This window comes from Rhinatrema bivittatum, chromosome 16 (assembly GCF_901001135.1).
Source record: "Rhinatrema bivittatum chromosome 16, aRhiBiv1.1, whole genome shotgun sequence".
Lineage (NCBI taxonomy): Eukaryota > Metazoa > Chordata > Amphibia > Gymnophiona > Rhinatrematidae > Rhinatrema > Rhinatrema bivittatum.
The window spans coordinates 25,881,604-25,903,126 of record NC_042630.1 but is presented as its reverse complement, the minus strand read 5'-3'; the positions used below and the strand labels follow the sequence as shown (position 1 = coordinate 25,903,126).

Genomic DNA, 21,523 nt, shown 5'->3' with positions numbered 1-21,523 from the left:
TTTTTTTGGGGGGGGGGGGGGCATTTTGGGAAAAGGGTAGCCTATTCCAATGGAATGGGCTCCACCTTAATCAGTGTACAACCCAGCTGTTGGTGCTAGCATTGAAAAGGGAGATAATGATAGGGGAAAGCCGATAGTCACTAGGCATCTTCAAAGGATCCTGGCATTGCAGGGAAGTCAGAATATCCCAACAGAGAGATTGTAGTAAAGGCTGAGGCAGCCCAGGAGGAATTAAATAAAGGACAGACACAAATGAAAAATTCCAAACTACCTATGTTAACTGCTAATAAGCTGCGAAGAAAAAAAAAAAAATCCTCTAAATTGTCAGTATGTGAGTGCCAGAAGATTACTGTCCGGCTGGCCAGGATGAAGAATCGGACAGTAACCTGCTGGTAGAAATTAGAAAGGCAAATAAAATGGGTATCACAACAGTAATGGGAGACTTCGCTTGTCCTGATATTGATGGGTAAATGTCTGTCTCATCAGGACATATGTTAGGGAGGTAGAGTTTCTGGTTACCTTAAGTGACCGCTTCATAGAGCGGATGGTCCCAGAACTTAACGGGGAGCTGTTTTGGATCTAGACCTCGGTGCAATGCAGGGCCTGGCACAAGGGGTAATGGCGGTGGAGCTGCTTTGCAGCAGTGATTTTAACACAGTCAAATTTGATACAATCACTGGCGAAAGGATATTCATCAGTAAGACTACTGCAGGAGCATTTAACTTTAAAAAGGGAGACTACCATAAAGTGAGGAAATTCCGTGGAAACAGAGAACATGACGGCAGATAAAGACCTATGTGGCTCATCCGCATTTCCTATTCAGCTTTATAGTCCCATCAGAGAATCCCATGTTTATCCCATATTTTCTTGAATTTTGACGCGGTCCTTATCTCCACCACCTACACAGGGGGGGGCTGTTCCATGCATCCACAACTCTTTCCAGAGTCTTTTAATTGAAAGAGGCCTGCCTCTTGTGTATTTATTCTGAGGAGGTATTTAAATATCTCTATCATTTCACTCTTTACTCTTCTTTCCTCCAGGGTATAAATGATTAGAGCTTTAAGTCTATCCTGTGCTTTATGACAAAGATCGTTGACCATTTAATTTTGCCATATGTAGCTGCCTTCTGGTCCGACTCTGGAAAAAAAAAACTAAAAGACGTATTTATACAGATTGAAAGTTTGCATGAGGTGTGGTTTTTTAAAATACCATATCGGAAGCCCAGAGAAAATGTATTCCACACATTTAACAAAGATCGCAACAAGACCAAACAGCTGCCAGCATGGTTAAATGGTAAAGTGAAAAAGGCAGTTAAAGCCAAAAGGACATCTCTCAAAAAATGGGAAGCAGAACCAAATGAGGGAAACAGGAAAGAGCATAAGCACTAGCAAGTTAGAAGTAAAATACTGAAAGGTAGATTTTAAAAGCCCTGCGTACGTCAAAAGCAGGAGATATGCACACAAGCTGTGCCGGTGCGCACCGAGCAGATTTTATAAGCCACCAATGGACACCCTTATCTCCCACTCTGCACACAAGTGAAAAAGCTTTTAAAAAAGGGGTGGAGTGTAGGCATTGTGTGGGCGTGTTGGGGCCCGGCCAAAAAAATGGGCACGTAAATACTTACGTGTATAGGCGCGCGCTGGGGTCCCTTGACGTGTAAATTTACTTCTGCTATGGAGGACGTGTAAGTAGTAAAATAAAATTTAGGCCAAGCAGTGGAGTTTTAAGGGTCATGGCTAACAGAGGGGAAGAGTGGCTATAAAATTAGGGGGGTTTGCAAGTCCTATCCCTAAACTGGGCGAACTGGGAATGAACTGAGAAAACTACCTATGGCGTCAGCGCATGACCTTTGTAAAATTTCCCCGACTAACGTGGTACGTGCGGGATTTGCGCACACATGCGTGCATCCATTGAAAACTGTATGCATGTTCTGCCTGTTTTATAAAATGGCTGCATCCTTTGGTTTCAAGCCGGCATAAGCGTGTATATGTGCACCTGCATGGCTTTTTAAAAGTTACCATCTAAGACGGCAGGCCAGTACAGAATTTGAGAAGAATCTTGTCATAGAGGCAAAAACTAATAACAAAAACCTTTTCAAGTACAAAAGCCTGAGAGGAAGTCAGTTCGACCGCTAGATGATCAAGGGGTAAAAGGGGCACTCAGGAATTACAAAGCCATAGCAGAAAAACTAAATGAATTCTTTGCCTTGATGGTGATGATTTGGAGGAACCGAAGCAAATTACTGTGAAAATGGAAGCAGTAATAGAGAAAATTGATAAACTAAAGAGGAACATATCACCGGGACCAGATGGTAGGCATCCCAGAGTTCTGAAAGAACTCAAAAGTGAAATTGCAGACCTTTTACTAGTATAAATTAAATTAAAAAAAAATGTTACAAATTAGCATTAAAATTAACCACTGTGACTGGAGGGTGGGCAATGTAACGCCAAATTTAAAACAAAAAACGTGCAGAGGTGATTCAGGAAAGCATAGACCAGTGAGCATGAGGTTGATGTTGGACAAAATGGTAGAAGCTATTCTTGAAAACAAAATTACTGGCCACATGAATAGAACTGGCCTCATGGAGCAGAGCCAACATGAGTTTAGCAACGGGAATTCTTGCTTTACTAAGCTACTGAATTTTCTTTTTAAGGCGTTAATAAGCATGTGGCTAAAGGTAAGCTGGTCAATATATAGTTTATCTGGATTTTCAGAAGGCCATGGGACAGGATTGCGGATTACAAGACAGGACACAAAGGGCAGGACTAAACTGTCAGTTTCCCCCATGGAGAAAGGTAACTAGTGAGGTGGAACAGGAACCGAATCTGGGACCGGCGCTGTTTTAATATATTTAAAACTAATCTGGAAAAGGGAACAACGAGCAAGCTCACCAGGTCTGCAGATGAGACAAAATTATTCAAAGGTCTTAAAACAGCAGTGGATCACAAGGAGCTGCAGAAGGACCTCAGGGAGACTGGGAGCCTGGGCTTCTGAACGGCAGAAGGATACAGTTTAATGTGGATGTGCAGAGACGCGCACAGAGGGAAAAATTATCCCAACTACGGGTGCACAGTGCTGGGTTATGAATTGGGAGTCTCCACCCAGGAAAAGGACCTTGACAGTACTTTGAAAGCCTTGGCTTAGTGTGTGGTGGTGGTCAAAATTGCAAAGAGGACTGATCTGAAAAGCAAGAGAATAAAACAGAAAATATCATTTTACCTCTATCGATCCAGGGTGGAGTGAGGGGTGTGGAGCAAGCTGGGTGGGGTGAGATAGAGCAGAGTGGGTGGGAGTGTGCCTCAGTGTGCATGTACTGATGGTGAGCTCTGCTCTCATGCTTTTCTGATGTAGTTCCCGTGGGTTGGGGGTGAGATAGAGCAGAGTGGGTGGGAGTGTGCCTCAGTGTGCATGTACTGATGGTGAGCTCTGCTCTCATGCTTTTCTGATGTAGTTCCCGTGGGTTGGGGGTGAGATAGAGCAGAGTGGGTGGGAGTGTGCCTCAGTGTGCATGTACTGATGGTGAGCTCTGCTCTCTTGCTTTCCTGCTGCAGTTCCTGTGGGAGTGAGTTGGGTGGGTGGTTTGGGATGAAATTTAGCAGGGCAAGGTGGGTGGGAATGTGCATGTACTGATAATAAGTTGTGCTCTCATGCTTTTCTGATGTAGTTCCTGTGGGATGGGGTAAGAGGGCAGGGTTAGTGTGAGAGTGCCTCAGTGTGCATGTACTGATGGTGAGCTCTGCTCTCTTGCTTTTCTGCTGTAGTTCCTGTGGGAATAAGTTGGGTGGATGGTTTGGGATGGGATTTGTCAGGGCAGGGTGAGTGGGAGTGTGCCTCAGTGTGCATGTACTGATGGTGAGCTCTGCTCTCTTGTAACCTGCTCTCTTGTAACCTATCATTAAAATCATCCATTGTACCTGAAGACTGGAGGATAGCAAATGTAACCCCAATATTTAAAAAGGGCTCCACGGGCGATCCGGGAAACTACAGACCGGTTAGCCTGACTTCAGTGCCAGGAAAAATAGTGGAAAGTGTTCCAAACATCAAAATCACAGAACATATAGAAAGACATGGTTTAATGGAACAAAGTCAGCATGGCTTTACCCAGGGCAAGTCTTGCCTCACAAATCTGCTTCACTTTTTTGAAGGAGTTAATAAACATGTGGATAAAGGTGAACTAGTAGATATAGTATACTTGGATTTTCAGAAGGCGTTTGACAAAGTTCCTCATGAGAGACTTCTAGGAAAAGTAAAAAGTCATGGGATAGGAGGTGATGTCCTTTCGTGGATTGCAAACTGGCTAAAAGACAGGAAACAGAGAGTAGGATTAAATGGACAATTTTCTCAGTGGAAGGGAGTGGACAGTGGAGTGCCTCAGGGATCTGTATTGGGACCCTTAATTTTCAATATATTTATAAATGATCTGGAAAGAAATACGACGAGTGAGATAATCAAATTTGCAGATGACACAAAATTGTTCAGAGTAGTTAAATCACAAGCAGATTGTGATAAATTGCAGGAAGACCTTGTAAGACTGGAAAATTGGGCATCCAAATGGCAGATGAAATTTAATGTGGATAAGTGCAAGGTGATGCATATAGGGAAAAATAACCCATGCTATAATTACACAATGTTGGGTTCCATATTAGGTGCTACAACCCAAAAAAGAGATCTAGGTGTCATAGTGGATAACACATTGAAATCGTCGGGGTTAGTGTGCTGCGGCAGTCAAAAAAGCAAACAGAATGTTGGGAATTATTAGAAAGGGAATGGTGAATAAAACAGAAAATGTCATAATGCCTCTGTATCGCTCCATGGTGAGACCGCACCTTGAATACTGTGTACAATTCTGGTCGCTGCATCTCAAAAAAGATATAATTGCGATGGAGAAGGTACAGAGAAGGGCTACCAAAATGATAAGGGGAATGGAACAGCTCCCCTATGAGGAAAGACTAAAGAGGTTGGGACTTTTCAGCTTGGAGAAGAGACGACTGAGGGGGGATATGATAGAGATGTTTAAAATCATGAGAGGTCTAGAACGGGTAGATGTGAATCGGTTATTTACTCTTTCGGATAGTAGAAAGACTAGGGGGCACTCCATGAAGTTAGCATGGGGCACATTTAAAACTAATCGGAGAAAGTTCTTTTTTACTCAACGCACAATTAAACTCTGGAATTTGTTGCCAGAGGATGTGGTTAGTGCAGTTAGTATAGCTGTGTTTAAAAAAGGATTGAATAAGTTCTTGAAGGAGAAGTCCATTACCTGCTATTAATTGAGTTGACTTAGAAAATAGCCACTGCTATTACTAGCAACGGTAACATGGAATAGACTTAGTTTTTGGGTACTTGCCAGGTTCTTATGGCCTGGATTGGCCACTGTTGGAAACAGGATGCTGGGCTTGATGGACCCTTGGTCTGAGCCAGTATGGCATTTTCTTATGTTCTTATGCTTTTCTGCTGTAGTTCCTGTGGGAATAAGTTGGGTGGATGGTTTGGGATGGGATTTGGCAGGGCAGGGTTAGTGTGAGAGTGCCTCAGTGTGCATGTACTGATGGTGAGCTCTGCTCTCTTGCTTTTCTGCTGTAGTTCCTGTGGGAATAAGTTGGGTGGGTGGTTTGGGATGGGATTTGTCAGGGCAGGGTGGATGGGAGTGTGTCTTAGCGCGCATGTACTGATGCTGAACCCTGGTTTCTTGCTGGCAGGTGAAGCCGCACCATGTCTGTTAACCCTCCTAGCAGCAGTGACGCGTGCCTGAGCATCGTGCACAGCCTAATGTGTCACCGGCAGGGTGGCGAGAACGAATCCTTTGCCAAGAGAGCAATTGAGAGCCTGGTGAAGAAGCTGAAAGAGAAAAAGGAGGAGCTGGACTCCCTCATCACTGCCATCACCACCAATGGAGCGCACCCCAGCAAGTGTGTCACGATCCAGCGGACCCTGGATGGGAGACTGCAGGTAACTGCACCCCGCCCTCCTCTCCTAGCTGCCTTACAGGAGAAAGGCAGCTTTCAAAATGTAAAGAGGAACACAGAATGTGTCTGCAGGCACTGTGAGAACCTCCTGAGAGAGTTCCCTGGGCGTGTCCAGCAACCGTCATGGCTGTGCCACACAGGCCATGTTTGCAGTGTCTCAGTGCTGGCATTCAGCTTCCTCGGCTGCAGACTCAGGATCCTGTCTCTGAGCTGGGTGCAGGCAGAGCTTTAGATGAAAGTCCCGGGGTACACATGGAGTGTGTTCCCCCCACTGTCTCTGGCGGACTGACTAAAAGCTTTTTCCCAGCTCGGGTCCAGGATGAAATCTTGGTTTCTTGGTTTATCTGTCTCTCTTTCTCTCTCTTATACTCGCACTCTCTTTTCTGTCTTTTTCAGTTTGATTAAAACGTGAAGGATTCTTACAGGCGTGACAGATTGCACACGTGTTGCTAAAGTCTGAACAGCAGCTTGTAGAAGGAAACATGGAAAGAGAGCCAAGAGCTAGGAGAGAGAACAGGAACGAGTTTCTGCTTCTCTTGCCCCCTCTCGTTCTCTCTCTCCCCATCTTTCTCCCCCCATCCTCTCCCTCTTTCCATTCCTTCCCCTTCCCTGATCTCTTCCTTGACTTTCTCTTCCTGCCCTCTGTCTCTCATCTTTCCCATTCTCCCCTCTCTGTTTCCCATCTCTTCACAGTCTCCTCCCTGTCTCTCTCTTTCTCTCCATCTCTTTTTCTCTTCCTTCCTCCTCCCTCCTGCAGTCTCATTCTTGTCTCTCCCATCCTCCTTTCTCTGATGAATTGGAGTAGTGCAGGCTGTGTTGTGGTCGCTTACAGTACGGATGTGAGTGGGCGGTGGGGAGGGGGGGGAGTGGTGGTGAGCGCGCCTGGATGTTTGCTAGCGCTGTTGTTGCTGGGGAGCAGAAAGTGAGTCATACTGTTGGACTTGTTTTGTCTGGGAAGAGTTGAATCATTCCAAGTGTCTGGCGACTGGGAGGGAGCCCGGCTTCAATTGACTTCTCTGAAGAAAAGGGGGAAAGAATGAAATGTTATTAGCTCCCCTGTAAATGATCCCAGCTTTTCTGTTGAATGAGGAAGAAAGCTGCCAGAATTCAGAGCAGAGATTATTGTAATAAGGGGTATATATTACCTCATGTCACTGGTTGTGCTCTCAAGCTCTGCATGGGATAACTGTTATCTTTACAAAGGCCCTGTCCTAAAGGGCTCACAGGAATTATGTTTCCACACTGTATAGGACTGGAAGCTGGGTCTGTGGGTGACACTGCTCTCAATACTAGGTTACATAGATTGGTGTAAGTAGTGGGATTGGAAGCTGGGTCTGCGGGTGTCACAGTTCTGTGCTGTCAGTGTCAGCGGTGGGATTGGAAGCTGGGTCTGCGGGTGTCACAGTTCTGTGCTGTCAGTGTCAGCGGTGGGATTGGAAGCTGGGTCTGCGGGTGTCACAGTTCTGTGCTGTCAGTGTCAGCGGTGGGATTGGAAGCTGGGTCTGCGGGTGTCACAGTTCTGTGCTGTCAGTGTCAGGGTGGGATTGGAAGCTGGGTCTGCGGGTGTCACAGTTCTGTGCTGTCAGTGTCAGCGGTGGGATTGGAAGCTGGGTCTGTGGGTGCTCTCAGTGTCAGTGGTGGGATTGGAATCTATGGCTGCAGGTGTCACAGCCAGATTATGTTGCCAGGGTGAGTGCATACATATTTGCATTCCATCACAATAGGATAAACAAAGTGAGGATCACTGGGTCAGGTTTTGGGACTTGGCCTAGTGGAATTTAGCAGGGAAGAGGGTTCAGCAAATGGCTGTTTATCCCCTGTGCTCTCACACGGCTGACCGTGTGTCATTCCTAACCCGTCCTGGCCTGCCAGGAGAGGATCTGATTACCTTACAGAGACAGGGTGTGTTCCTGGTGGACTGTGCTCGGTTTCTGTTTCCTACACTGTGCCTTTGATGGCTGAGGCTGGGTTCAGGGAAAAGCTGGCTTTCCTGCCCGGGTCTGCAACATTGTTCCCGTGTGTCTGGCAAAAGCGCGTGGCACGCGCAGACGCTGGCGCTGAAGGATTGTGATGCACAGGGACGCAGATCTCTGGGAGGGACAGTCCTGTCTGGCCCATCCCAGAGGTTAATTCTTCTCACCTCTTCCATGTTAACGATGATCACCTTTGCCCCTGAGGGGATTAGGAATGGGATGGGCCCAGGCAGGCTTGGGCCCTCCCCCCCGTTGTGACAGTTGCCCCACACTCTCACCTTTTTGGTTTTGGCTTAAAACAAGGGAACTCCATTCTGAAGTATCAGATCACAAAGTGACTTTTACGTTGAGTGAGGCTGGAAGTTCAGGCTGCCGTCTCTGTACGGGTTTCCCAGCCCTGGAGTTGGCTCTTGGATGCTGTGGAGCGCAGATTTCTATCTGCAAGTTGCCCGCTCCGGCTCCCACGGGGGTCCAGGCCGCACCGCAGCCCGGTGCCGGCCGATGCCGCAAGTAGTCGGACAGACACAGCAGCGCTCCCAAGGCATCACATCCAGCGAGGGGGGGGCTCGTGGCCAGAAGCCCTCTCACCTTAGCCACCGGCAGAGCTCGATGACATCACCAGCAGGGCAAAACTTTAAATTCCACACGAAATCGAAGGGAAAAGCGCAACCCGGGCATTGGGAAGCAGCCTCGGCCCTCTGTCCCCCATGAGAGCGTGTCAGCTGCTTCGTGAGGTCAACCCCACTTTTTTTTTTTTTTTAAAGCTGCTTGCCGATTGGCTGGCGAGAGAGTAGTGGGCGAGGTTATTTATTTATTTTTACAGGAAGACATTGCGATCTCAGATGAATAAAAGATGAATAAATACGGACCCTGCCTTTTGTGCCTCTCTTTACGTGTGTTTTGCTCTGGTCAGGTGGCGGGCAGGAAGGGGTTTCCACATGTCATCTACGCTCGCCTCTGGCGCTGGCCCGACCTGCACAAGAACGAGCTGAAGCACATCAAGTTCTGCCAGTTTGCGTTCGACCTGAAGTACGACAGCGTGTGCGTGAATCCGTACCACTACGAGCGGGTGGTGTCGCCCGGCATAGGTGAGGAGGCCCCGCTGCCGCCACTGGGGGTCTGATTGAGATTCCCCTGTCCTCGGAGTGTAAGGGAAAGCGTCCTGGAGAGCCAGAATTGCTCAGGTGGCTTCTGGGTGGGGATTTCTTTGCTGCTTTCCTGTTCGTACCCCAGATCAGCCCTGACAAGTGGTTTGTTTGTTTTTTTTTGCCTCGCTGCCAGCAGATGGAGGCAGAGAGCAAAAACCTTGAAGCACTGATACATAACCGAGAGTGCCCCCTGCAGTCCCTCAGGAATTTCTCTGTCTCCAGCAGATGGTAAGAGACCTGCAGTCTGAGTTAAAAAAAAAAAAAGAAAAAGATTAGTGAGACAAGAAAATTTTTGGATTCGGAGCTTCCTCATGGACCATCCCTCAGGTGGAGACGGGCGACAGGGGGGGTGGGGTTTGGGAACCTCTGGCTGGTTTAGTCCGTTGGTGTCCGGAGGTCCTGATAGCCAGGGGACTGGCTCCCTCGTGACCCCTGAGGTCTCCGCCTGCAGCCTGTCGGTCCCTGAAGAAAAGTATCCTTGTTTGTTCCTATTTGTATTAAGTTTTGTTTGAAAAAAAAACAAAAAACAAACAAAAAGTAGAAGAGAGGTTTTTTTTATTGACAAAGCAGGAACTTCAGTTAGGCTCGACAGTCAGGGCGCCGTTGAGTGCGGTGCTTTTTCAGTGTAAATAAGTTGAGTTTTTTTTTGTTATCAGACTGTTTTTTTTTGGTCACTGGAAGTGTCAGTGGCCCCAGTTCAGGGGGGTTTCAGCTCCAGGTTTCCTGTTCGCCCTGTTCGGGGGTTTTGAAGGGACATTATCTGGCTTGGGTACTGGTCAATAGTGAGGGACTGCAGGCGGCACTCTCGGTTATGTAGCAGTACCCGAAAAGCTTTTGTTCTCTGTCTCCACCTGCTGGCAGGGAGGCAAAACCCACTTGTCTGGACTGATCTGTGGTACTCCAGGAACGAAAATTAGCAGGTAAGAACCAATTTTCCTTCCCCCCCCCTCCCCCCGCAGTTCATTATTGCTTTTCATGATGCAGGGGTGGGGGGTAATGAACAGGGTGACTGCACTGGAGAGCTGAGTGAAGGAGAGGAGCGAGAGACCTCATGGGAGAGAGAAGATGGGTCAGGGGAGGAGGAGTCCCTGTAGGCGTTTGGGGGGAGGTGAGAATGGAAGGGAGGTGAGGGATAACAGAAGTGTCAGCTCTTCCTCTGCAGGGAACGGGTATGTCAGGGGATTAGGAATTAACCCCTTAGTAATCTTGGGGCACTGGGTTAGGTCAGGTACCATCACTTTCTGTTAAGTGCTTTCCTTTTTCTTTCTTTGCAGGTCTAAGCATTCAGAATACAGGTAAGGTTATTGCAGGGCATCTGGGCCCCGCCGTGTGCAGAGTGTAGGGGCATCTGGGCACCTGGGCCTTTCTGTGTGTCATGCAGAGTGTCTGGGCACCCGGGCCCCGCTGAGTGAAGAGTGCAGGGCTGAGTGCAGGGTGTCTGGGCTTCGCTGAGAGCAGGGCGCCCGGTCACCTGGGCCTCGCTGTCTGCCGCGTGCAAGGCGGGATAAAGGAGAGATGGAGGGGGGGGGGTGGGGGTGGGGGTGAAGAGACAAAAAGATTAAAGGTGGACTGGAACAAGAAAACGAAGGGAGAGAGCAGTCACTTTCTACTTCATGCAGAGAAGTCCCCCCCCCCCCCTGTGACGGCACTGAGTAAGGTGTCTGACCGTCTCTCCCCTCTTCAGCGCCACCGACTCGCCTGGTGAAGGAGGAGTTCGTCCATGACTGTGTGCAGCTGGAGGTGCCTTCGGTATTGACCTCTGCCCCCTGTGATCTCTCGCAGGGGGTGAAGCACCTTTCCCGGGCTGTCCCGCCTTCAGAATCGTACAGACAGCCTCTACCTCCGTTACAGCTGCCAGAGACCCCCGGGTCGGCTGTCGGTATCTACTCAAACATTCCCCTGTCTCCTGCTGGTGAGTGCTTGGCAGGACACGTGGAGGCGGCTGTTTTCTGTTCTCTCTCTCTTGCACAGTCAGTAGGCCTCTCTAGTCCCTCTTATGGCTCTGTCCTGTGAGATGAGACTTAGAAATCCAAAGTTGCCCACCCTAGCGTAGTGTTTCTCAGTCCTTGCTCCATGGACCGGCGCTGGTCCCCGGCAGCATTTCTGCTGCTCCGTGGAACTTGCAGGAGGATGAGGAGGAAGCAAAGGTTGACCCCCCCCTCCCCCACCCACCCCCCAAGTCTTCACCTATCCTGCATCCATAGTGACTGGAGAGAAGAGGGTAATGCTGGACCCCTGGTGCCCTGTCCTAGGATGCAGACTGGGACAGTGAGAGGTTTGGTAGTATATTTTGGAGGGGGGGGGTGGATGAGGCTGTTCATTTCCTTGTATTGAGGTGGGGGGGGAGCATTCAGAGGGATCCAGGCTGCAGGAGGAAATGTGAGGTGTTCCTGCTAAGCCCCTTCATCCTCTTCCCGTCTCTCGCAGCTACGGGAGGGCCCATAACGCACGGCGAAGGACTGCTACAAATCGCCCCCCCACACCACACCATGACGACGACTCCTCCCCCCTCCACGCCCAGCCAGCCACCCCAGCAGAACGGGTTCCCGGTTCCACCAAAGCAGCCGTACCACGGTGAGTAATAACTCTTAACTGTATCCTTGGTTTTATGGTGAGAATATCAGATCTGTGTCTGACCTGGAGTGACAGCGTATCGGGTGCTGGGGCAGAGCTGGGGCAATCGTACAGCAGTGAGGGATACCGTGTGCTGCCTCGGTACTCTGGCCTGCCCAAACCCGTGCAGCTTCATAATATGCCAGTGACCCATGCACCGCAGCACAAGAGAAGAAATAACTATTGAGGACAAATCGACATGCACTGAGGAGCTTTTGCTTATTGCAGTACAAAGCGGCTTTGCATCGACCCGGCTAAGACGTAAGTGATGGTCTTTCGCTCCTTCCATTGAGAAACTCCACTGGCTGATCGCCGGAGCCCTGTCTCTTTCGGGGAGGGGGGGGTGACGTTGAGCCAAACGCTTTCCTTCAAAGCGGAAAGGAGAAATCCCATGCCTGTGGTGGCATCCTCTGAAAGTTGTTCACGACAGGTTAAGGAAGCAGCCCTCGGCTATTCTGCAAAACCATAGCCAAGGGCTTGTGCCGCTCCACGGCACAGTATGCATTACCCCAGTGTGGGAACAATCCGTCCATGCCAAGAAACTGGATCCTGTTCTAAATGACAGCATACGTAAAACCAGCCCCCAGAGGCCCCGGCATTGTAGCAGGCCAAAGGGAATGATCACGGCATGTGAGAGACCCAAGGTATCCACTCCGTGGTCGCAGAGGAGTGTAACAACATGCCGTAGTCGGTAAAGAGTTTTATGACCAGTGTTGTGCCTTTAGCAAAGGATAGCTGGTAGGTCGCAACTGAGGTAACGGGACGAAATTCCCTGCGTGATCCGACAAACTGAAATAGACCTGGAACCCAGGAGGACCTTCCTGGAGAGGCCAGTACAGACTGGTCAACGTGGCAATGCCAGAAGCACCTGTGCACCTAAACCAGCAGATCAAAGATCATCATGAGCCAGTGGGGCCCTCTAATGATGAAGTGTGATGAAGTGCAGGTCATGGATGCCTTGGGGGAAGACCTGTGGTTCAGGAAAAACTGAGAAGAAGGAGCTCTTGGTATTTAGAGAGGGATGGTGTTATGGGATTATTTTGCTTGAATCTGATTATTGATGAACTCTGAGCCACACACAGACAGAATGTACATAGGCATATAAAAAACTGTTCCTGTTCACGCCCTGGATCAGCCCAGAGAAGTGCGTTTATGCAACCCTACCAGCAGATGGAGACAGAGAACAAAACTTTGAGGCACTGCTACATGACTGAGAGTGCCACCTGCAGTCCCTCAGTATTTCGCTGTCTCCAGCAGATGGTAGAGGTGCAAACCTGCAGTCTGGAGTTAAAAAAAAAAATCTGCTCCCCAAGGTGTTAGATTCCTTCTTGGGCCATCCCTCGGGAGGAGCAGGGCGAGCGGGAGGGGGGGGGGGGTAACCACTGTCTTGACTCGGCCCTCCTTGGCAGGGGGTGTTGATAGCCAGGCGACCTGGTTCCTTCGCCCCCTCTGGGCTCTTCACTTCCTCTGTCTCCTCAGTGGGCGGCCTGTTGCGTGTGCCGGCCACGGCAGGCCCGCGGCCAGGCCCTCTTACCCTCTGCAGCTTATTCCAGCATCTGGCTCCACTTCCCTCGCGGCTGTGGGCCGCCGTCTCCGTACTCTGGCCGTCCCCCACGCTCCTGTTTCTACGACGGACTCCTGTGTGCCGCGGCGGGCTTTCCGCCTGGTCCGCAGAGAGACGCCGCCATCCCGCGCCGCTCCCCTCCCATCTCTGTTCCTTTTGAAGGGCCTGCGGGGGAAACTTGGCCGCGACCCCGGATGATGAGGTCATTGAAGTTCCAGTATATAAGGCCGGGCTCAGCTCCTGTTAGTCGCCTTTGCAACAGGTCTCCACGCTGGCCGTGCACTTCGTTGCCTCCTGGTGATTCCTTCGTGTTCCTGTTCCTGGTTTGTCTTCTTCGTTCCTGTGCTTCGTGCTACTCAGCTTCCCTATGGATTGATCTGGACCCGACCACTGCTTTGTCTGACCACGCTACAGATCATTTATTTATTTATTTATTTATTTATTTATTTTAAAACTCTTCTATACCGTCGTTAAGTTAGACAACCACCACAACTGTTTACAGCAAGGCACGATAATGAAAGAATGAGTGGTATAGGTTACAACTTAATCATGTGCCATCACAATACGGTAACAATCATCTCCTAGTCCAGACCTCCAGTCAGCCCACTCCGCCTGCCGACGGTGGGGACCCGTAGGATCCCCTCCTATGGATAGCGTCAACCCCACCTCGGCCCAAGGGTCCACCTCCTGTACAACACGGCCTCCAGAAGCAGGGAAGTACTTCTGTTCGCTTTCCCTTTCTGTCCTTGCCAGAACGGGTATGTGTCTTTAAAAAAAAAAAAGGAGCAAGAGAGAGGCAGGACTGAGGTAACGGGTAAGTGCCTTTTTTTTATGCCGGGAAGCAGACAGGAGGGAGCAGGCTGAAGTGCCTTTGTTTGTCGGGGCCGGGTGCTGAGAATTTCAGCACCGGACAGTGTCGGGGAGGGATCACGTCAGCAGCGGCTATTATTAGGCCTGACTGCATGTGCAGGCCTGACTGAGCCAGCATGCCGCTCCCGCACAGCGAGACAAAGTTTTGTCACAGCTGTGGTTTGAGGCAAGCTCGCCTCAATTCGGCCTCGGTTTGCAGCAATTGTGCCTCGGGGAGGGGCGGCAAAAATGTGAAGGTGGCTGGACCGGTTCTGGGGGCCCACGGGGGGGGGGGGGGGGGGTGGGGGGGTTAGAGGAGCCAGTGGCCGGTTTGGTAGCCCATGCTGAGGTGCAGGCTGCCATTTCTGAGCCCCAGGACTCCCCTCCCATGCTTTTTCCCCATAGGAAAGGACCCTGCTGGTGGCAGGGGACGGGGAGGGGCTCAAGACGTAGCAGATCAGGACTCTTCCTCCTCTGATCCGGAGGCGTTTTCCACAGGTTTTGTTCTTCTCCTCCATAAGGCTTATTTGGCCAGAAAGGAGTTAAGGGCAAGGAAACCCTTACCCAAGACGTCCCAGACAGCCAAGAAGACTAGATGGCCGATGGAGTCAAGAGGGATCCTGAGCATGTTGGGAATCAGATGGGCCCCGGAGGAGGAAGATTTGTCCCAGCTGCCAGGGGGTCTGGTGGGGCCAGATAAGGACCATGTTGGTGCCCTGGGGGATCCAATACAGGATCCAGACCAGGATCCAGTGGATGCGTTGGGGGTCCAATGCAGGATCCAGATGTCAAGACCTGGATGCGATTCCGGTAGCAGAAGGTGATGACCCGCAAGTGGTCCATCTGCTCCGAAGGGAGGAACTAGGTCCGCTGATTGCTCAGGTGCTCGAGGAGCTCGGGATTAAAGTCGCCTAGGAGGAGTCTGATAAGGAAGGGGGAGATATTGCATGGACCCCCTACAGCATTTTCATTGCCGAAGCAGGTGAAGAAGTTGGTAGATCAGGAGTGGGAATCTCCCGAGGCGGGCCTGAAGGTAACGAGGGCTATGGGGAAGCTGACACATCTGTTGCTGGAAGTATTTCCAACGTGACCCCCGGTAGACTGAGTGTTGCGGTGCATCGATCTTCATCCGGGCAGGGTGATTCTGGTGGCACCTGAGTGGCTGCATCGGCCGTGGTTTGCAGACCTCCTTCATCTGACGGTGGACGGTCCCAATTGCTTGTCTCATCTCTCAGGGTTGCTACAGCAGGGATGTGTATTTTCAGATCGGGAGGATTACTTCTGTCTAGCGGCTTGGCTTTTGAGAGGCAGCAAAGGAAAATTAGTTTCTTACCTGATAATTTTCGTTCCTGTAGTACCAAGGATCAGTCCAGGACACCTGGGTTGTGACTCCGCACCAGTAGATGGAGACAGACTAAAACTTGTGGGCGGAGCCATATATGCCCCTGTGCCAGTCACAGCCCCTCAGTCTTACGGAATGTCAAAGTAGAACACAACCAGAGAAGTGAACAAAACTAGATACCGCTAACTAACGGGGAAGAAACACCCCTTCTGGAACCGGGCTCTCCAACCGAGAGAGCGAACAAGCGAAACAGAGCAAATCAAAAACACAGAGCGGACTCTCCGTTACTTCAGCGCAGCACTGCGGGCGGGATCCTGGACTGATCCTTGGTACTACAGGAACGAAAATTATCAGGTAAGAAACTAATTTTCCTTTCCCTGTACGTACCAGGATCAGTCCAGGACACCTGGGATGTACCAGAGCAACCTACTGAGGGTGGGAAGCAGAGAGTCCCGCTCGGAGAACCCTCTCTCCAAAACCCCCGGAATCGGTAGCCCGGACATCCAGCCGGTAATGCCGGATAAAAGTATGCAACGACTTCCAGGTGGCCGCCCTACAAATCTCTTGAGGCGACACCTGAGAGGCTTCCGCCCAGGACGCTGCTTGAGATCGAGTCGAGTGAGCCCGCAGCCCCACAGGAAGAGGTTTTCCCCTCACCAAGTACGCTGAACCAATGGCCTCCTTGAGCCAACGAGCGATCGTTGTGCGGGACGCTGCAGCTCCTTTCTTTGGACCAGAGAAGAGGACAAACAGATGATCTGTGACCCGAAACGGATTAGTGACCTCCAGATATCGGAGAAGGGATCTCCGCACGTCAAGCTTCCGTAACTCCCTCTCCTCTGTAACAGAGGAGCCTCCGCACGCAAAAGCGGGCAACTCCACCGATAAAATCAAATTGAAGAAAGCAAAGTCGCGCGAACGGCCTCCCCCCTGTCAGCGGCGCCCCCCCCCGAGAGCGGCGACGCAAGGAGCAGCTTCCCCCCTGTCAGCGGCGCCCCCCCCGAGAGCGGCGACACAAGGAACAGAGAGCCGGAAAAAAAAAAAAACAGACAAACTTTTTTTTTTTTTTTTTTACAAAAAACAAGGCCTGTCGCTGTCCGCGGTCCTGGAGCCCTAGTCCAGCAGGGGTGAGTGAACCGGGCTCCCCGGTGTCACCCCTGACACTGCTAAATGGCAAACCGGGTCCTCGACCCTAGCAGTGGCCTCAACCGGGGGGGGGTAGTCCCCTCAGGACCTCTCAACCCCCCTGGGAGGCAGGGCAAACGGACGTCAGTGACAATTTGGCAAAAAATTCCAATTACAACACCAAAAGCCTAACCTGGCCTAACCCAAAGGAAAGAAAAACCAACCCTGACGGAGTACCAGAATCAGGGCAGGGAGGAGCTGTGACCGGACCTGCACCATCTACTGGAGACAGAGTAAGACTGAGGGGCTGTGACTGGCACAGGGGCATATATGGCTCCGCCCACAAGTTTTAGTCTGTCTCCATCTACTGGTGCGGAGTCACAACCCAGGTGTCCTGGACTGATCCTGGTACGTACAGGGAACTCCGTTTGAAAGGTTTTTCGGAGCCCGTGATTGCTTCAGGTGAGGAAACCTTCCATTTCAATGGCTTATGTCTGGGTATGGAGAGCTTTCGAATCTTGGTGTTTGCAGAACAGGGTACGGCCTTTAAAAGTGGACATTCCACAGATCCTGGCCTGTTTGCAGAGCAGTTTGGCTAAGGGGTTAGCCTATAATTCCCTTTGGGTCCAGGTGGCAGCCTTGGATTCCCTTCAAGTAGGATTCAGGGAAGACCGCTGGCGTCTCATCCGGATGTGGTTCGTTTCCTAAAAGGGGCAAAACATCTGCGTCCTCTGGAGCAGAAGATCTGTTTAGCATGGAATCTGAATTTGGTTCTTCAGGTACTGTGTGGCCCTCCCTTCGAACCAATGCGGAAGACTCTTTTCCTGGTAGCCATATGTTTGGCTAGGTGAATATCTGAGCTACAAACCTTGTCGTGTAGGGACCCTTTCCTGCGCTTTTCAGAGGATGGGGTCTCTTTACTGTTGGAAACGGGATGCTGGGTTTGATGGATCCTTGGGTCTGACCCAGTATGATATGTTCTTATGTCCTTTTTTTCCGAAGGTGATGTCCTCTTTTTGCACTTTAATCAGGTGGTCGAACTTCCAGCTTTTCCGAACTTCACAGTTGATACTCCGATGGCTAGGGAGCTTCATTTATTGGATGCGTGTCAAGTTCTTTTGCAATATCTCAAGTTGACAAATACCTTTCGGAAATCTGATCATCTGTTTGTCCTGTTCAGTGAAGCATAGAAGGGAAATAAGGCTTCCAAGGGCTCGATGGTTAAAAGAGACGATAGCTTTGGCTTTCATCTGTAAGGACCAGTCTTTGCCGGAGGGGTTGAGAGCGCATTCCACTAGGGTGCAGGTGACCTCATGGGCGGAGTGTCAGCTGCTTTCTATGCAGGAGATTTGTCGTGCGGCAACGTGGTCTTCTCTTCGCACTTTTGCTAAGCAATACCGCTTAGATGTCGAGCCCCAGAAGAGGCAACCTTTGGGGAGAGTGTATTGCGTGCAGGTCTTTCGAGTTCCCGCCCAGAATAGAGAGGGGCTTGGGTACATCCCACTTGTCTGAACTGATCTGGAGTACGAACAGGAAAAGAAAATTGGTTCTTACCTGCTAATTTTTGTTCCTGAAGTACCACAGATCAGTCCAGAGACCTGTCCCCATCTGTTGAAAGACTTCCTTGCTTCTGGATTTAGCTGAGCTGGCATATCATATGCTCAGAGTAATAGGAAGTATACATAGTTTGTTATATGTTTTGTGCTAAAGTCAAGGAGACCTAGTTTGCAGGAGGCTTCAGTTTAAGTCTCTGTTCACCCAAGGTTTATTGGGGATTTGTTAAGTTAGACATCTTGGCTTGGGTACAGGTCAATACTGAGGGACTGCAGGCGGCACTCTTGGTTATGTAGCAGTGCCTCAAAGTTTTGTTCTCTACCTCCATCTGCTGGTAGGGATGCAAAACCCACTTGTCTGGATTGATCCTTGGTACTACAGGAACAAATTTAGCAGGTAGGAAACAATTTTCCTATTCTGGGCCTGGCCAGCTCAGACCCGGTGAACTTACTTTACACACGTGCAGGCACACAGAACTGTCCGTGACATTTACTCCCCCAAATAATTACTGCTTGCATATATTGCAGTGCCTGCATAATTACTTACTGTTTCACATCCCCAAACAATTGCTTTAAAGTCTTTGCTAATGTTACAGCAGAAGGGAAGCGTCTCTCACATATAGAGATGTCACAGGGCCCAAGCACAGAGGCCTGATGTGCTTTACTGTGGCACCAGGACTGATAAGATCACAGAGAAGGAGGGGGACCCCTCCTGCCTCAGGCAATGTTTGATTTCTCACAGATGTAAAGCTTACTCTGTGCTTATGGCCAGGGACACAAGAACACTTAGACTCAGTAAAAAGTATAATGTCTTTTTATTAGTCAATATAAGTGTTCTCGGGAGATGCTGGGTACTGGGTGCCCTTCGTCTTACAATCTGACACAAACTATGTACAAGTGAACACAGCCTTAATGGAATCAACATCTACACAGAGCCCAGAGATGGCAGCACAGACAGATCTCTTGAGCCCTTGTGGCTAGGAACGTAAGCTCTGTATCTTTCTATGTACTGTACATATGTGTGTGTATTTGGGTATTCTTTGTGATAGTTGTTATTGTCTGCACTCAGCCATTTAGTGTTATTTGTAAACTATTCCTATAAGCCTATAATAAATCCACTGTTACTTTCATCTGTCACCAAGGTGTTTTAGTAAATTTAAGGTTCGCCTTGTCAGATACTGATGCAAAAAGTGAGTGACTGGTCTGAACCCGGAACAAAGGAAGGAGAGGACTATGGCGCTCGTGGATGCTTTGGGGGTCTTATCAATGCTGTTTTGCTTTCTTCCAGCGACGTGGACTGGAAGCAACACTGCTGTGTACGCACCGAGCCATGTGCCTCAGAATGGGCGCAGCCACCCGCAGGCTCCTCTCCATCACCCCAATAACTACTGTAAGTCTCGTGCCAAATCCTCTTCCCCCCCCCAACCCGATAACTTCTCCTCATCTGTCCACAGCCCTCTCCCCACAGCTACCCAATCCCACATGCGTTCGGCTGTTTATAAGAGCACTGCAATCGTGTCGCAGGCAGCAGTAAAAGTAGTATGAATGCCTTTTTCTTGCCTTAAACATTGTGTTGGCTTTTCCGGCAGGAGAGTTCAGGCAAGGTTACTTACAGACACAGCGTACGGATAGAATAGCCGGCACAGTGCATTGCATTAAGTAGATACAGCAGTGCTTAAAAAAAAAAAAAAAGAAGTACGTTTTGGTGTGCATTAGTTCTAGTAGAGTTTGCGTGGCAAGATGTTTTTCCCTTTTAAAGCCATGTTGCCTCCTGGTTCTGTAGCACCTCTGTCTTCATGGTGTGGCACTTTTCTGTCCTTCGGTGAGTGCTTCTGTTACTTTATCCGTCACAGATATTAAACCAACAGGTCTGCTGTTTCCTGCTTCCTCCTCCCCCGCCCCCATCCTGATGGTGCGCTGCTACATCTGCTCTTCTCCAGTCACTTGAAGCATCTTCGGTTTCTCGTGATAAGTTCAGCAGAGCTGTGAGGGGGGGGGGGGGGGTGTGTACAGTCAGCAACTCCTTTAGCACCTTCTCTATTCTGGGATGATGTGCTCCATCAGCTTCTGTTGTATTGATTATTTTCAGCTGAAATGGATCTGTGAGGGGCCCAGGGTATCTCTGTGGGAGGCACGAATAGCCTCAGCGTTCTCATGCTGATTGGGGAGAAGAGGGACTGTGGCAGATCTGGGGGGGGGGGGTCGGGATAGTAAACCGATCTCATTCTTGAACTAGGCCAGGAGGTCTCGCCACAGAGATTTCATTTGAATTATTTTCGTTCCTCCAGGGCCTTCTCATCATAACTCAACCCAGTATCAGCAGCCAGTCTCCAGTCATCCTGGTGAGGGAGGTGCCGCTGACCAATGTTTTCATGTGTTCCCCAGTGATGAGAGTGTTGCTGCCTGATATGTGTGGGTTTCCCAGGGAAGGGTTTGCTGCTGCCTGGTGTGTGTGTGTGTGTGTTTCCCAGTAACAAATGATGCTGCTGCCTGCTGTGTGTGTGTGTGTGTTTCCCAGTAACAAATGATGCTGCTGCCTGGTGTGTGTGTGTGTGTTTCCCAGTAACAAATGATGCTGCTGCCTGGTGTGTGTGTGTGTGTGTTTCCCAGTAACAAATGATGCTGCTGCCTGGTGTGTGTGTGTGTGTGTGTGTGTGTTTCCCAGTAACAAATGATGCTGCTGCCTGGTGTGTGTGTGTGTGTGTGTGTGTGTGTGTGTGTGTGTGTGTTTCCCAGTAACAAATGCTGCTGCTGCCTGGTGTGTGTTTCCCAGTAACAGAGAGTGCTGCTGCCTGGTATGTGTGGGAGGGGTTGCTGCTAGCCAGTGTGAATTCCCCTGTTTCCCTCCCCAGTGGTGCATGCATTGGAAGGTTGGGGTTGAGATTTAAGATTTGGAAGATGCGCTCCTCACTGACCTTGTCTTCTAGCAGGCCCTGAGTTCTGGTGTTCCATTGCTTACTTTGAGATGGATGTTCAAGTGGGTGAGATCTTCAAAGTGCCCTCCAGTTGCCCGGTGGTGACTGTGGATGGCTATGTGGACCCTTCTGGTGGCGACCGCTTCTGTTTGGGGCAGCTTTCCAATGTCCATCGAACAGATGCCAGTGAAAGAGCCAGGTAAGAAAGATGCAGCATCATAGTGCCTGCTATGGCAGTCTCAGAGGTTTCTTTATAGATATGCGTGAGACTTTGCCTGCAGAAGCATCCACAGAGGGCAATCAGCTCTGACGTAGGATACTGATAGATGTCATTATCAGGATGTAGGATTGATGTTGCACTTTGTGTGTATGTAACACGGTATTGGAGTGCAGGACTGACACTATGCCATATGTGTATGTTACATGTCAATATCAGGGTGCAGGACTGACACTATGCCATGTGTGTATCTTACAT

The 21,523-nt window shown here is 49.9% G+C and overlaps 1 protein-coding gene across 3 annotated transcripts in view; it reads left to right on the top strand.

The window, feature by feature from the left end:
- Nucleotides 1-21,523, top strand: part of LOC115077904 (mothers against decapentaplegic homolog 4-like) — a 33,439-nt gene that overhangs the window by 4,542 nt on the left and 7,374 nt on the right. Inside the window, exons 2-9 of one of the 3 annotated variants that reach the window (XM_029580318.1) lie at nt 5,700-5,949; nt 8,853-9,027; nt 10,362-10,382; nt 10,772-10,999; nt 11,515-11,661; nt 19,422-19,523; nt 20,422-20,475; nt 21,064-21,247. In XM_029580318.1, coding sequence (XP_029436178.1) covers nt 5,713-5,949; nt 8,853-9,027; nt 10,362-10,382; nt 10,772-10,999; nt 11,515-11,661; nt 19,422-19,523; nt 20,422-20,475; nt 21,064-21,247 — 1,148 coding nt within the window. In that variant the 5' untranslated portion in view covers nt 5,700-5,712. Of the gene's footprint in view, nt 1-5,699; nt 5,950-8,852; nt 9,028-10,361; nt 10,383-10,771; nt 11,000-11,514; nt 11,662-19,421; nt 19,524-20,421; nt 20,476-21,060; nt 21,248-21,523 lie in introns of all 3 variants that reach the window. The other 2 variants (XM_029580317.1, XM_029580319.1) reach the window with 2 other exon arrangements.